Source organism: Eucalyptus grandis, chromosome 6 (assembly GCF_016545825.1).
Source record: "Eucalyptus grandis isolate ANBG69807.140 chromosome 6, ASM1654582v1, whole genome shotgun sequence".
NCBI classification, from domain to species: Eukaryota; Viridiplantae; Streptophyta; class Magnoliopsida; order Myrtales; family Myrtaceae; genus Eucalyptus; species Eucalyptus grandis.
The window spans coordinates 49382421-49397329 of record NC_052617.1 but is presented as its reverse complement, the minus strand read 5'-3'; the positions used below and the strand labels follow the sequence as shown (position 1 = coordinate 49397329).

The following is a 14909-nucleotide window of genomic DNA, read 5'->3' as shown; positions in this document are numbered from 1 at the left end:
CATAGATGTCCTTGTTGACAAGATCTTGCTAGATTTGAACTATTTTCATTTATGGATGGTTTTTCTCGGATACAATCGATAAGGATGAGGGAGGAAGACAAAGAGAAAACTGCATTTATTCACTCCGTGGGGAACCTTTCATTATAAGGTCATGCCCTTTGGACTCAAGAATGCAGGGCAACTTACCAACGAGCTATGGTAGCGCTATTTCATGACATGATGCATCAAGAGATCGAGGTCTATGTTGATGATATGATCGCTAAGACTCGACCTGGGAAAAGCCACATCGAAACCTTGAAGAAATTGTTTGATCGACTCCGTGAGTTCAAGCTTCGTCTAAACCCCACTAAATGCGTGTTTGGAACAACATCTGGTAAATTACTTGGGTTCATTGTGATTAGTAAAGGGATTGAGATCGACCCGGCTAAAGCTAAGGCCATATGTGAGTTGCAACCTCCATCAACAGTGAAAGGAGTCCGGAGTCTTCTGGGGAGATTGAATTACATTGCTCGATTCATTTCCCAACTTTCTGAAACCGCCAAGCCATTCTTCAAGCTCTTAAAGAAGAATGCACGAGTCAACTGGGATGATGAGTGTCGAGAAGCGTTCGACAAGTTGAAACAGTACTTAATGAATCCACCAGTTCTTGTCCCCCCATCACCAGGGTATCCTTTGATTCTCTACCTCACCATTCATAGTGAGTCATTGGGTGCAATGTTGGCTCAGGGAAGTCCCGTCGACAAAAAAGAACGAGCCATTTATTACCTGAGTAAAAAGTTTACCATGTAAGAACTGAAATATTCTGATATGGAAAAGACTTGTGCTGCACTAGTGTGGGTGTTGCATAGATTGAGACAGTACACACTGCATTACCAGACATTCCTTGTAACTGAGAATGATCCTATCAAGTACCTACTTGATCGGCCAGCTCTAGTGGGTAGGTTGGCTAAATGGCAAATTTTGATATCAGAATTTGATGTGCAATATATGCCACAGAAGTCGGTTAAGGGTCGAGTGATCGCCGATTTATTGGCTGAGAATCCAGAAGCCTCAAATAATGATGATCGTTCCCTAGATGACCGTATGTTGATTGTAAATGAAGACTCATGGACAATGTTCTTTGATGGAGCTCGAACTTGTGCGGGTTCGCACCGGCGGTTTGATATCCCTGACATGCACGCATCACCCAAGAGCTGCAAAGCTGATATTCCCATGCACTAACAACACAGCCGAGTATGAAGCTTGCATCCTCGGGCTTCAAGCTGCGATCGAGATGGGTGTAGCCAAATTAAAAGTGTTCGGGGATTCCGCGTTGATCATACTGCAGACCGTAGGTGAATGGAAGACTAAGGATGCTAAATTGCTCCCATATCACAAGTACCTAGAAGATTTGATCAAGGAATTCGATGAAGTTTCATTCGAATACTTATCGAGGTCTCATAATCAATTTGCAGATGCACTCACAACTTTATCATCTATGTTGCAAGTCACTAACGGATTAGAAGTCGAGCCATTGAAAATAGAGGTTCTGCCAAGGCCGGCTTATTGTATGATGGTGATAGAAGAGTCTGACGGAAAACCATGGTATTACGATATCATGAACTATATCCAAAAACAGGAATTCCCCAACGGAAGCACTCCAGCTGATAGAAAGTACATCATGAAGATGGCCTCAAAATTCTTCGTTAGTGGTGAGAATTTGTACAAGAGGTCTTATGATTCAGTCTTATTGCGGTGTGTGGGTGCAGCTGAAGCCACTCAAATTATGCAGGAGGTTCACGAAGGAGTGTGTGGCCCCCATATGAATGGACACATGATGGCTAAGAAGATCATGAGACTAGGCTATTATTGGCTCACGCTAGAGGGTTGTATACAACATGTTCGAAGTTGTCATCGTTGCCAGGTCCATGGTGATAAGATAAATGTTCCTCCAACGTGCTACACCGTTTTCCGAGCCATGGCCTTTTCAATGTGGGGATTGATGTGATCGGCCCAATAAACCCAAAGGCTTCCAATGGGCATAGATTCATTTTAGTGGCCATAGACTATTTTTCAAAATGGATCGAAGCTACATCCTTTGCAAGTGTCACTTGCTTTCGCAATGTTGTGAAATTCATCAAGCGTGACATAATTGCTCGCTATGGTATCCCTGAAACGATTATCACTGACAACGGAACAAATTTGAACAACAAGCTCATTGATGAGTTGTTCAGCAAGCTCAAGATCAAGCATCTGAATTCATCCCCTTATCGCCCTCAAATGAATGGGGCTGTTGAAGCGGCCAATAAGAATATTAAAAAGATCTTAGCTAAGACAGCTGAGAATTATCGAGACTGGCATGACAGTTACCCTTTGCACTAATGGCGTATCGGACATCGATTCGTACTTCTACCGGGGCAACTCCTTTTGCTCGGTATACGGCATGGAGGCGGTTTTGCTCGTGGAAGTGGAGATTCCTTCCCCGAGAGTATTATCCCAAGTGGAATTATCTGAGACAGAATGGTCGCAACAAAGACTTGAACAGTTGAACTTGATCGACGAGAAAAGACTGAAGGCTCTCTGCCATGGCCAAGCATATCAACAGAGAGTAGCTAGATCTTTCAACCGGAAGGTACGGCCGAGACATTTCGAGGTAAATGATCTTGTTTTAAGGAAGTGTTGCCAATTTTTCCAGATCCCGGGGGGGAAGTTTGCTCCAAACTACGAGTGGCCCATATGTGGTAAAGAAGGTACTTCATGGTGGTGCTTTGATCTTGGCAGAAATGGATGGTCGTGTGTTTTCCACTCAGTTAATTCGAATGCTGTCAAGAAGTATTACCCATGATAGAATTTGCCATGTCATGTTTTGGAATTGCAAACATTTTATGATGAATAAATTCCCTCATTGAATTGAATTGTTCAGATTTGTCACAAATATTGCATTTTTCTTCCTTGATGAATTATGTGAGATAAATTGAATGTGTCAAATGGGATACTTTGGAATGATGAAAGGCAAACCATATTCCATACACTGTTTCATACACTAACCCCTAGTGAGTTGTGTGGAAAAATTCCATGCCTATGAGGAAAAGGGTGATCTCACAAAGGATACGTCAACCAAGGTGATGAGAGGCAGTTTCTTCTGCTACCTAAAACACTACAGGTATATCCATTGTTCAGCCCTTTGAGCCCACACACATGAAGAACTTTTTAAATTATCCCTGTCAAGAATCATCTCATACTGGGACAAGATTTGAAATGAATGATAGGAATTTTCTTACTCGTACTTGCATCAATCTTCGAGTATTGCTTTTACAATGTGACTTGTACGATAATTTAAAGTGCCTTAGGATGACGAAGAGTAGTTCTTTCTCTATCCTATACACTTTATCCATTACATAGCCCATTTGAGCCTATGAATTCATTTCACATTAAACCCAGTTGGTGATTATCCCCCACACTGGGGCAAGGAAAGAAAAATCAAACCACTCAAGTAGCATGATTTACAATGCTGATAAAAATGAAGACTTTGTCAAAAAAAAAAAAAGTGCAAAAAATGGGGCATGAAAAAGCAGTGTGCCTGGTAAAAGCAAGGCCAATGCCCAAAGAAAAAATCAAACACTTGATGAAGTGAGCCGTATCCCCAACAAGGTGGTACTCATAAAAAAACTCAAATGATGTTGCAATCGGTGGAGTCGTGATGTGAAGAAAATCTTCGACGATAGGGAGAAAAATTGTTGAAAATGTCAAGATGATCACCAACTTTGTCCCCATAAACACTTTTTGAGCCAAATGATCCTTTCGTTTCTCAACCCATGAACCCAACCTACGTTACGTCCCTTACAAAGTCTCTTCAAATTAGGGCACTTGAATTAACGTAAAAGTTCATATGTTTGGAAGCATCGCTTGAAGAAGTGCGAGTAATATAATTTCTGCTTCATTTCTCATGTTTCTTGGCTTGTAAACCCCAAGATGATTGTGAAATATCATTCATTTTTTCAATAGCCTCGGCTCAAAGAGTCTCCTTTGCTAAGCCATTGACCAAGCCCGCATTACGGTCCCTGTTAAAGACCTCTCAGATTGGTAAGTTCGTACCACTTGCGAGATTACTCGGACCCTTGTTCGGCATGACGATGGAGAGATGAAGTGACTGTCAAAATCCTGCATCAAAGGTCAGGATAAAATGGCCCTTTTAATGAGGATAAATGAAAAGTCCTTTCAGACCATGAGGCCCCCCATTTGGCACATCCATGATACTCATGTGTTCAAGTTGGAACATTCTTTGTGAAATCTTTCCCAATGGAAATTAGGTGATGCAGGCTTGATATAAATCATAGTGCATGAACCTCCCTTAAATTAATGCATGTTTGTGATCACAAATGCATATTGCTTCTCCTATGACCATATTTTGCAGAAGACATTTCTCCAGGAACAGAGATGATACCAGGTAAGTATACCTCTATCCATACCTTGAATATTTGTCATTGCACAGATATTCCCTTTTAAGCATACCGACACTCAATTGAGTTGTCCCCCAAAGATTTCTCCCCAGTGGAAATTTGGGTGATACAAATGTCATTATGCATAAACCCTGATTGAGTTGATAAAAACCTCACTGAATTTTGAAATGTGCATTCTAGAGTAGCTTAGATTGTCTATCTCTTTGATGAATGCATATCGTTTTGCTCTAAATCATGTCCGACGGAGTAATTCAAGTTCCCTTAAGAATGTTTCATGATATTAGGAGGTGAAAGGCCTCCATAGGATATCTAAGTTCTAGAAGACATATCCCAAAGAATCAGAGATATCATCAGGTAAGTGTATCTCTACCCATTCTCGACACTTGACTCAATCAAGCTGTCCCTTTATATTGACCTGGCGTGCTTTCGTAGCCCAGAGTCTTTTTATCGACTCGGCGTGCTTTTGTAGCCCGATGTCCCTTTATATCGACCTGGTGTGCTGTCATAGCCCAGGGTCCCTTTTGAAAACACCGACACTCGACTGAGTTGTCCCCCAAATTTTTTCCTCTAAGACTCGATCTGATTAAGGCGACCGAAGAATGGTTCGGGTCCTGGTCAGTTGATCTCTGTTGCAAGGTTGGGCGACCGAAGAATGGTTCGGGTCCTAGCCAAGCAAAACCCCGTTTAGGCGACCGTAGAATGGTACGGGTCCTAGACAAAACCTATTTCCCTATTCAGGCGACCGTAGAATGGTACGGGTCTTGGAAGGTAAATCCCCGTTTAGGTGACCGTAGAATAGAACGGGTCCTAGACAAAACCTATTTCCCTATTCAGGCGACCGTAAAATGATACGAGTCCTGGAAAATGAATCCCCGTTTAGGCGACCGTAGAATGGTACGGGTCCTAGACAAAACCTTTCTTGTCAGATTGGGCGACCGTAGAATGGTACGGGTCCGGGAAAGCAGTTCATTACAAAACATTTCTGCCGTATTGGGCGACCGTAGAATGGTACGGGTCTCGAGAAAGCAGCTCCTTCTCGCCATACCGGGCGGACCGTAGAATGGTACGGGTCTGGGAAAGCAGCATCTTCACAAAGTCATGTTACTATTCTAGGCGACCGTAGAATGGTACGGGTCCTAGACAAGTAACACCCACTACCTTGAATTACTCTATCCTCCTCGAAGGTAAGTTATTTCAGGTAGGTTCATCTATCATTTGCATTAGTATTTCCATGCATCATATAAGTTGCATTAAAAATGGAATTTATGTTCCAACAAAAATATCATCCATTGCATACACATAACCAAAATTTAGGTCTCAAATTATCTTTGAAGGCAACCTCTTGAGCCCACCTTCAAAGAGGGGGTGTTGACACCTAAATTTTGACGATTTAGTTTATTTATTTATTGCATAGGAAATTAGGAGTTAAACTTTATAGCATATAGATTTATATTTGCATTTATTTTGTTATTGGCATTTTATTTATTAGATCAAGTGCGAATGGGTTCAAATTAGTTGGACTAAGCCCACGAAGCAAGCTGGTTGGCCCAAGCCCATGTGTTTTAATTATCTCGTGAAAAATAAAAATTTTGAAATTATTCCGGGATATGAATCTTTTGAATAGGACACATGTGTGAAAAAATATTGTGATTTATCTTTTGCGAGATTTGGATTTCGAGAAAATATTTATCGTAATCTCGAATTTTTATCAATAGTGATTAGTTGGTTAAAATATATCGCGGATGTAGATTTGAAGGGGAAATCTAAAACTTATCCCCTACCCCCTATAAAAGCAACAGTGTACGAAGGGGGCTGAGGAGAGGGCTTCTTTGAAAAAACTGCAGAAAAAAAAGAAAAAAGTCAGAACGTGAGAGAGGGAGAGAGAGAGAGGAGAAAGGTAAAAAGGCAAGGTGATTTGACCCCAACCTGTTCATCATCTTCCCCAAATCCGCTGCCCCTCCTCTCGCAACTTCCATACGCAAGGCTTCCGCAACCGTGCGTCCGCCACAGCCGCTTCGTCGGTTTCCCCACGAAGCTCGCCACGACGACCGACGCCACGCCTCGCCCACCGATGCTCGCCGCGCCGCCGAGATTCCCGACCCAAAGTTCCGCCCGAGCCGTGACACGCTTGCTGCTCGCGACTCCACTTGCCGGGGTTCCCTTTGCCCGCGAGCTCGCACCGCCGCCTTGCCGTGTCGATCCGCGACGACCGCCGCCCGAGCGACGAGCCTACCCCTCGCTCCGCTCGCGTTCACCCGCCCGAGTGCCCACCAGCAGCTTGCACTCTTGCGGCGTTGTTGCCGCTCGACGCCTTGAAGCCACGACGACCCGAGCAACACCTTTTGCTCCGTTCGCGATCTGCCCACCGGAGTATCCAACGTCTCCGCCTACGTCCCCGTTTAGAGCCCGATCCGCTGGTCTCGCCCCAACTCGTCGCAACCCGCTACGCCCAAGCCTGCCGCGCCCACACCGCCGAGCACGGCACCGGTCCACCCAACGCCGGCCCTGCCCGTCCGGACCCGAGCTTCCCTAGCTCCGCTCCCGTGTTGTTGCCGTCGCCGATTCACCTTGGCCGGAGCCTCCTTTGCTGAGCCGATTCGCCGGTTCCCCTTGGAGATCCACGAACGGTGCACAGGGAAAGAAGAAGAAAACAGAAAAACAACAAAAAAAGGAAAAGGGAATCAGGTAGATTTTTATTATTATTATTGCTTATCTAGTTATAGCTTTTTTATTTTCTTTTATATCTAGTTTTGTTTAATGGAATTGTTCCTCTTAAATGTTTGATTGAGATTCCAACATGAAAGTGCCCCTCAAGTTAGGGATTGTGTTCGATTTTCGCGCCCGAAATCCGACTCGCAATCCCTTTATAAAATCGACAATCCAATCTCAAGCCCGAGATTTGATTTGCGATTTAATTTAAAATTGGCCAACCCGATCTCATGCGAGATATGGTTCGTCAATTTTAGATACCAATCTTATCTTATTTGATTCGATGTTGGTTGAGTCAGTCTTATTTTCATAAAAGAAAAATCCAAAAAATATTTGAGTTAGGATTAGATTTGCTGATTTAGGGTTAAAATTGCAATCTTATCTCGAGTTTTAAATAAAAAAAATCCAAAAAATGTTGAATTAAGATTAGGTTTGGTTATTATCTTTTATATTTAAAATAAGAATTTTATTTTAAATCATGGAAAAGAAAACCAAAAAGAAAGTGCATTCATTTAGGTTGTTAGTTTTTTATTTGAATTACATATTAATTATGTAAATTTTAATTTCGAAATTAATAAAAAAACACAAAAAAATCATCATGCATATATCATGTTGAATTAAGGCATTCTTTGCACGTCATTGCATGTTAGGGTTGCATGTTTATCAATTATAGGTAGATAATCTCTCCTAGATAAATTGCATGTTTTGTTAGGAAAATAAAAATGCCCATGTCATATAGAATTAGGTCCATGAAATGCACGTCATTTAGTGATTATTGTTAGGTTTATTTCTGATTAGAAATTGACCGTCATCAGATTAGGCCATTTAATAAATGTCACGTGACATATAGCTCGCATATTAAATTGCAATGTCGCATGTCATTTTAGATGAAATAATTTTGTCCGTCATTGCATTGCATTGCACGTCATTAGAATTAAGTCATTTTTGTTAATTTAGATTGCATATTTAACAATTGCATGCTCATTAAGAGATCATAAAATTTTTATTCATATGGTTTAGGACATGTTGCCATGTCATATCATTTCATGTTTAATTAGTGGCATGCATTGCATATCGCATGATTTTCATTAATTAAGTGAAAACAAAACAAAAATTGCGTGTTAATTAGAAATCATATCTAGGACTGCTGATGTGAATTCTAAACTAACAACGCAGATGCTTTCGTTGCTATAAGGTAAGTCCTGCAATTTATTCATTTGCTTTCTTGAGTGTTAAATTGATGGTTTGCGCACCTGCATGGTCACCTCACATGTTAGAATTCAAAATCAATTCAAGCTGCCTGCAAAAAATACATTTTTGAAATTAAAAGAATGGTACCGAAAGGGCATTAGAGAAATCTAGTGTAATCAAGTCCCCGTACCCATAATCTCTGGTTCGTAAAAGTAAAATAATTCTCCCATTATTTTACTTAGGTGTCTAATCGACCTACCATAAATTGATTAGTGGCGACTCCTAGTTGGAAATCAATTGCATGTTAAAACTTGAATCTAAGTCGCGAATTGGTATGGGCTTGGGAGAGCCCGAGTTAAGTTTAGGCTTAACAATCCATTAGCCAAAACCCTAGGTGGTTCACACCTCCGAAAAAATTGGTCGCGACATTCTTCTTAGTTAATTTTGATGTGCTCATGAAGTTCTGTGTGAAGAATGATGAAAAGACAAGTATGCATTCACATTATGTGCAACAATTAGTGAATCTTTCATAATATACTCGTACACCGATGGTACTTTGGACATCATCCGAGTAGTACTAAACATTTTCATTTCTCATTTGCCAAGCAAACTTTTACTGTGATTGTTGCGTCCAAGAAAGATTATAGGTGTTCTTGCTGATTTCCCATTCCTCGACCGATGCCATGCTGTCCTGCAGAGTCGATTGAAAATGGCTCAACCGGTGAATGCTAATGCGCCATCCACTGCTGCTCCTGCAGGCGAAAGCATGCTAAGTAATGACCAGAGCTTCCTCCTTACCATCATTTTTGGAACATACTTCGGGCCTCAACTCAAAGGGGAAAGGCCGCCCCACAAGTCGGCGATGCAGAGAGTATGCGAGAGATTGCCACAGTATACTCCCGATCAGCTGGCTGGGTCCCAGGTGATGGTGGTCCAAATGATGCACGTCTATTATTACATACTCAGAAAGGCCAGTAAATCTCGTGTTGGCCCCGTCGTTATTGCTAAAGTTCTTTCGCAACACACTTCCGGCAAAAGTGCTTGGTCCTGCTAGCAATTACCCTCGGTTCACTGACTTCTTTCCAATTGACCTGCACCCTTGGTCTTTTGTTGAGGAGCGGTTTATGGTGATAGACAACATCGTCTTCATCATCAACCCAAGCACCTCTTACCTCAAGGAAGAGGTTGTTGCAAGGTTTAAGAACTTGACTGGGTTGCAAGAATTTGTTCTTGAGAAAGACGCAGCCGAGCTACCCATTTATGTCACTGACAAGTCACTCTATGAAGTGATGGTACAAGAGGCGCATTCAGGGGGACAGTCTCATTTTTTCATGTCTCCTCAGGATTCTCACCAAAGAAGATGCAATAGTAACGTGGCTTTAGACATAAAGCCTCTTCAAGTGGTTCCACGCTCACCCTCCTCAACGTCGGCATGGTTCTCTGGGTATGCGACACCTCCTTGAAGGCTCAACTTGATCCTAAGGTGGTGTTTTCTTCACTCAGTACCACAGAAATAAAATATGGCGGTGCTGCAGCTGCCAGTAGTGCTAAAGTCGGAGTGGTTGGGAACCTGGACGTGGGGCTTAGAGGATCCATCAATGGGCGTGTGAACCTTGCGGAGTCCAGAGACTATTACCTGTTCCAGGTGTCACTTCAAGGGGTCAGAAGAGACCAAAGTAAGTTCCTGATGGCCTGAGAAAAACCTCAATGTTATAGGTCAAAAAGCTAATTATTAAGTTTTTAGCATTCTCCGTTTTGTGGGTTTTAACTCATAGGATGATGTTGAAGTACTAACGAATTTCTCTTAAACTTCCTTTTCCGATGCTGCAGCATTTAGTTGGAAACTTGACATGAGTGGCAAGGTCTTAATTGAAGGAGAGACTGCCACCGGCGGGAAGGAGGTTGAGAGTAGAACAGGAAACCTTTGTCCATCCGGACGCTTCTCTCTCTGTTTTCAGCTGCCCGGTCGTGTTGATCCCAGACTGTCCCACTGCAACTTCGGCTCAGATGGGATGTTCGAAGGAGTTGTGAAGAAGCTGATCAACGACCGATGACTCTCGCTGCTCAGACTTTGTAAAATGAATTTGTAAAATGAATGTTGGAATTTACCGAAACTCAAGTAGACGCAAATCATGTCCTTTGTTTTCTCTTCCTGTACTTTTTTCAGGTGCAGGTATAATGCAGAAAAAAATGGAATATGATTGCTCCCAATATTTGCGTTTTTTTTTCGTACGGAATTTTCAATCGATTGATCCTGAAACCATAGGGCTTTTGTTCTACATGTTGGGATCTTTCTAAATATATATAGTTTGTATAATTTCGTTGAGAATTGAATAAGAATTTTGAATTTGAAATTATAGGATTTATACCTTTAAAAATTCTAGAATTTTCAAATTACTTGCAATTGATTGATGTTCGTTATAAATCGTTACATGGGTATAGTTATATATATGTTTTAGTATCTTTTGGTTGCATTAAGGTAAGTTTTTTGGGCTTAAACATGAGAAAGCCGAATTCGACCATGGGGGTGTTAGATCCAAATTTTTTGAAGCTTGTATGTGGAAGATTTACATGTTTTTTCTTCGTTTAATTTATTCTAGTAAATTATATTGATGTTAGAAGCAAGACCCATGGAGAGATTCATCAAAAATAAATTATTATATATATATATATATATATATATATAAGGTTGAAACCACGTCATACGACCTGGTTTTGTAGGTTTTCGGGACTCAGTTGGAGGTTGAGGATGACCTCCAACTAGGCTTGGGCCAAAATATGCGCTTTCGCCCATATTCTATTTAAAATTCAGATTCTGGGCATGAGCCCGAGTCTTTGGGCTATAAACTCTCCTGGTCCGAGGCCTAATAAGCCCAAATTCTTATATTGATTCGTGGGCCTTTATTAATCAATGGTATTTAATTAGGCTTTTTCGGCCTAAGTTGCATTTATTGGTATATATTAATTATTTTGTAATTATTTAATTAATTATTATTTTTCGGAAATCAAATCGGGATAGCCAATGACCGAAATTTCGTGTTGATTGCAATGGTGTGGTTGGATTATTTAATTGACCGTTATTTTATGCTAATTGAGTGAAATTTGTAATTTTGGGATTTTATCCCAAAATTGAGTATTTTAAATATTTAATCGGGAAAACACCGGGCGTCGGTTTACAACGTCAAAAATATTTTGGTGGACTATATTAAATGATGGGATTTTGGAAAGGAAAATATTGTATTTTGGCTAAGACCAACCGTGTACCACACACGATTATTTTATCGGGTGTGATAAAAATGGTGAAATTGTTAGATGATTAGAATTGTATACTATATCAGCCTACGGGCTTTGATATGTTAGCTTAGCGAGAGCAATATACCAATATACTATATCAGCCTGAGGGCTTTGATATGTCAGCTTAGCGAGAGCAATATACTTTATCAGCTTCTTTTTTTTTTTTTTTGGTGAGCATTATCAATATACTATATCAGTTTACGGGCCTTGATATGTCAGCTTAGCGTGAGCAGTATACTCTATCAACTTAAAGTGAGCTATATTATTTATTAGCTTAGAGTGAGCATTATCAGTATACTATATCAACCTGAGGACCTTGATATATTAGCTTAGAGCGAGTAGTATACTTGATCAGTTTCAGTAAAATATACCATCTGTTGTCAACTTAGGGTGAGCAATGTTCGATTTGATTGAATAGGGTGGATGATATTGATGACATGGAGTCGAGTGAATCGATTGATCGGTGTTTGATATGATTTGAATTAAAGTGATTGGTTAAAGATACAAATTGTACTGATTTGCTGGAAGGAACTAAGGCAAAGGTAAGTCCTCTGACTTGTGCTTGTGCTTGTGCTTAGGCAGCCCTTAGGGTGTATTTCCTTCCTAATCAGAGTTTATGAGGTAAATTTGCTGAGACGTCATCTTACCCTGTTGTGAGATAACATTTTCAGGCCCCTAGGGTAAAGAAACTGGAGCTTGAGGCAGAAGGGTCAGGAGCGTGGATGACGCATAAATTCTTTTTGAAGATAGACTTCTTGTACTTAGACCCTAGAGTTGGCCTCCGTTTTGTAAACCAGATCGTGATTTTTAATAATGTGTTTGATTTGAAATTTGTTGTCCTACTTTTCTATCTCACGTTTGTTATTGTTGATTAATAATCCGCTTCGTATGTGTAATAAAATGAATGGGTCGGCGACGCGTCCTAGGACGTCGCAAATAATCGACCACCGAGGGATGGGCACGGGCTTGAGGATCGGGCATGACAACATCAATGTCTCAATCTAGACGATTCAGTTAGTCCTTTCTTTTCACTTTTATCTTTTTTCTTTTCCTAAAAACATATTTTACTCTTGTCAATCATACAATTCACACATCTTTTATTCTAGGGTTAATACCCTAAAAAATTCTAAACTTGTACACTAGTGATAAATATACCCCAAACAAATTTTTTAACCACTAAAACCCTCAAACCGATATACATTTGATAAATTTACCTCAAACTAGTACATTTGTAATAATTTTACTCTATATTAGTTTCTGTTAAATTTTACTATCAAATTGTTAAGTTAGATGACATGTGACACTTAATTAGTATATCGGTCTGGGATTTTATTCTCTATTTGTCACTTTTATATCAATTTTTTTGTTTTTTATAATATTAATCCAATTTAATGGAGAGTACATTTATCACAAATATATCAATTTTGAGATTTTTTTGTTATCAAACAAATTAGTTTAGGGTCACAAGTGTACAAGTTTTGGTTTTTTTTTTTTTTGCAGTCATTTGAAATAAATTTGTCACAAGTGTATCAATTTAAGGTTTTCCATGGTCAAAAGATTAGTTTGGGGTAAATCAATTATAGGTGTACTGATTTGGGATTTTTTAAGGTATTAACCCTTTATTCTATTAATGAACAGAAAAAGAGCTCATTATCTCCTTTAAAAAAAAAAGCATATTATTGAACTTGAGTGACATAGTTTTCACTATTTTCTATGAGAATCATATTATTCATTTATGCACATTTTTAATTTTATTGTTGCTATATATTGTATAATAATTTATTTATTTCGGCCATTATGTTGTATAATTTAATCGCATAGTTCACACCCCTAACTTTTTTCTTCTTTTTTTTTGAAAGAAATTTTCATTCATTTGACATAATCAAAATGAGAGGAATATAAATTTTTTTAAGAAAACCAAACCAAAAGATTAGCAAAATGAAAAAAAAATAAAAAATAAATTAGAAATCAATAGAGTACAGCCTACAACTATTAGCATGCTCTCATCCCAAAAGGTCATATTTGTCCCAGTGTCAAAAAACAATCGACTGCTAATCATCAGAACATTTAGTGATGGGCACACCAAAAACTATAGCTTGCAATGCATGTCTAAATCCAATGTCCGTAACACCATCATCATTCGGAGACAATAGCGACAACATGTTGAACCACCACAAATCAAATACCTTTGAGAAAATCTCATATCTATATTTAGATTGAGAGATAAAAGCTCTCAAATTTAGATATAATCCCAAATCAACAGAGGAGAACTTCCATAGGATCTTGAAGAAGTCATGGAACCACATCTCAGTCATCTTGCTAGCTAGACCAATGATAACATTCTCACAAATATTCAGTTGCAAGTAGATTTATTCACCAAGACCAGGAAAAAAAAAAGCAAAAACTACAAGCAAAAGAAGACGCCAAACAAGGCAAAAAAAGACTCCCATATTAGATCAAGAGAGAAAAAAAAGAAAATCTAGACGTAGAAAAGAAAAGCAAAACCGTTTCTTTGAGGGAGGTTTCTTTGGGAGAGAAAGGATTGCCGACAAAGGGATTTACAACCCCCCTAGCCCAATAGATGCTTTGCATATTGCTTTTGTTTTTTCTTGCCTTGTACAATGATTGAGTCTATGAGTGATTCCAAGGTGGGTAGGTTCTATAGCTAAAACCCAAAACCTGCCCTGTTATAACTGATTCCTAGTTTTTTCCCCTCTTTTTGGTTAAGTTTTTATAGCAAAATCGTATGAGGTTATGAGTAATAAAATGACTCAAAGTAAGGATGAATACTAGAAATCCCTATCTGCCAAAAACAACAATTCATAAGATGAACATGTAATCACCTACAATTATAAATAATAAAAAGTTCAAACACGTAACATAAAACATAAATTATAAAACTTCATTCCTCATGCATCCATAAAAATTTAGGGGAAGAGGAAAGACTGACAAAGAGTTCTAAGGAAAGACAAAAGATGAAGAAGTGCTAAAGTTAGAATTTAGGAAAAAAAGAAATTAGCATTTTAGCTTTTTAGCTTATAAAACTAGTTCCAAAATTGGGCAGTCCGGTTTGATTCTCGGGTGGGCATTCACTTAAACCTATCCCCGGGCCAGTTCCAATGAGAATCGGTTCCTTGTTCTATTTTTTGGGTGGTCCGATTCGGTTCTCAGATGGAATTGATCCGATTGCATACCCCTAATTGAGTCACCTAATTAAGGTAATAAAACTCACAAGTATGGAGCAATCAAATTTAAGCAATTCATTAAAATCGATTG

At 39.5% G+C, this 14909-nt stretch overlaps 1 protein-coding gene across 1 annotated transcript; it reads left to right on the top strand.

The window, feature by feature from the left end:
- The first annotated feature begins 2338 nt into the window (after positions 1 to 2338).
- Positions 2339 to 10393, top strand: LOC104416989 (increased DNA methylation 2-like). The gene is made up of 5 exons (XM_039314644.1): positions 2339 to 2611; positions 9037 to 9348; positions 9458 to 9657; positions 9741 to 10015; positions 10170 to 10393. Exons 1-5 carry the CDS (start codon positions 2339 to 2341, stop codon positions 10391 to 10393), a joined length of 1284 nt encoding a protein of 427 aa, XP_039170578.1.
- Positions 10394 to 14909: the final 4516 nt, after the last annotated feature.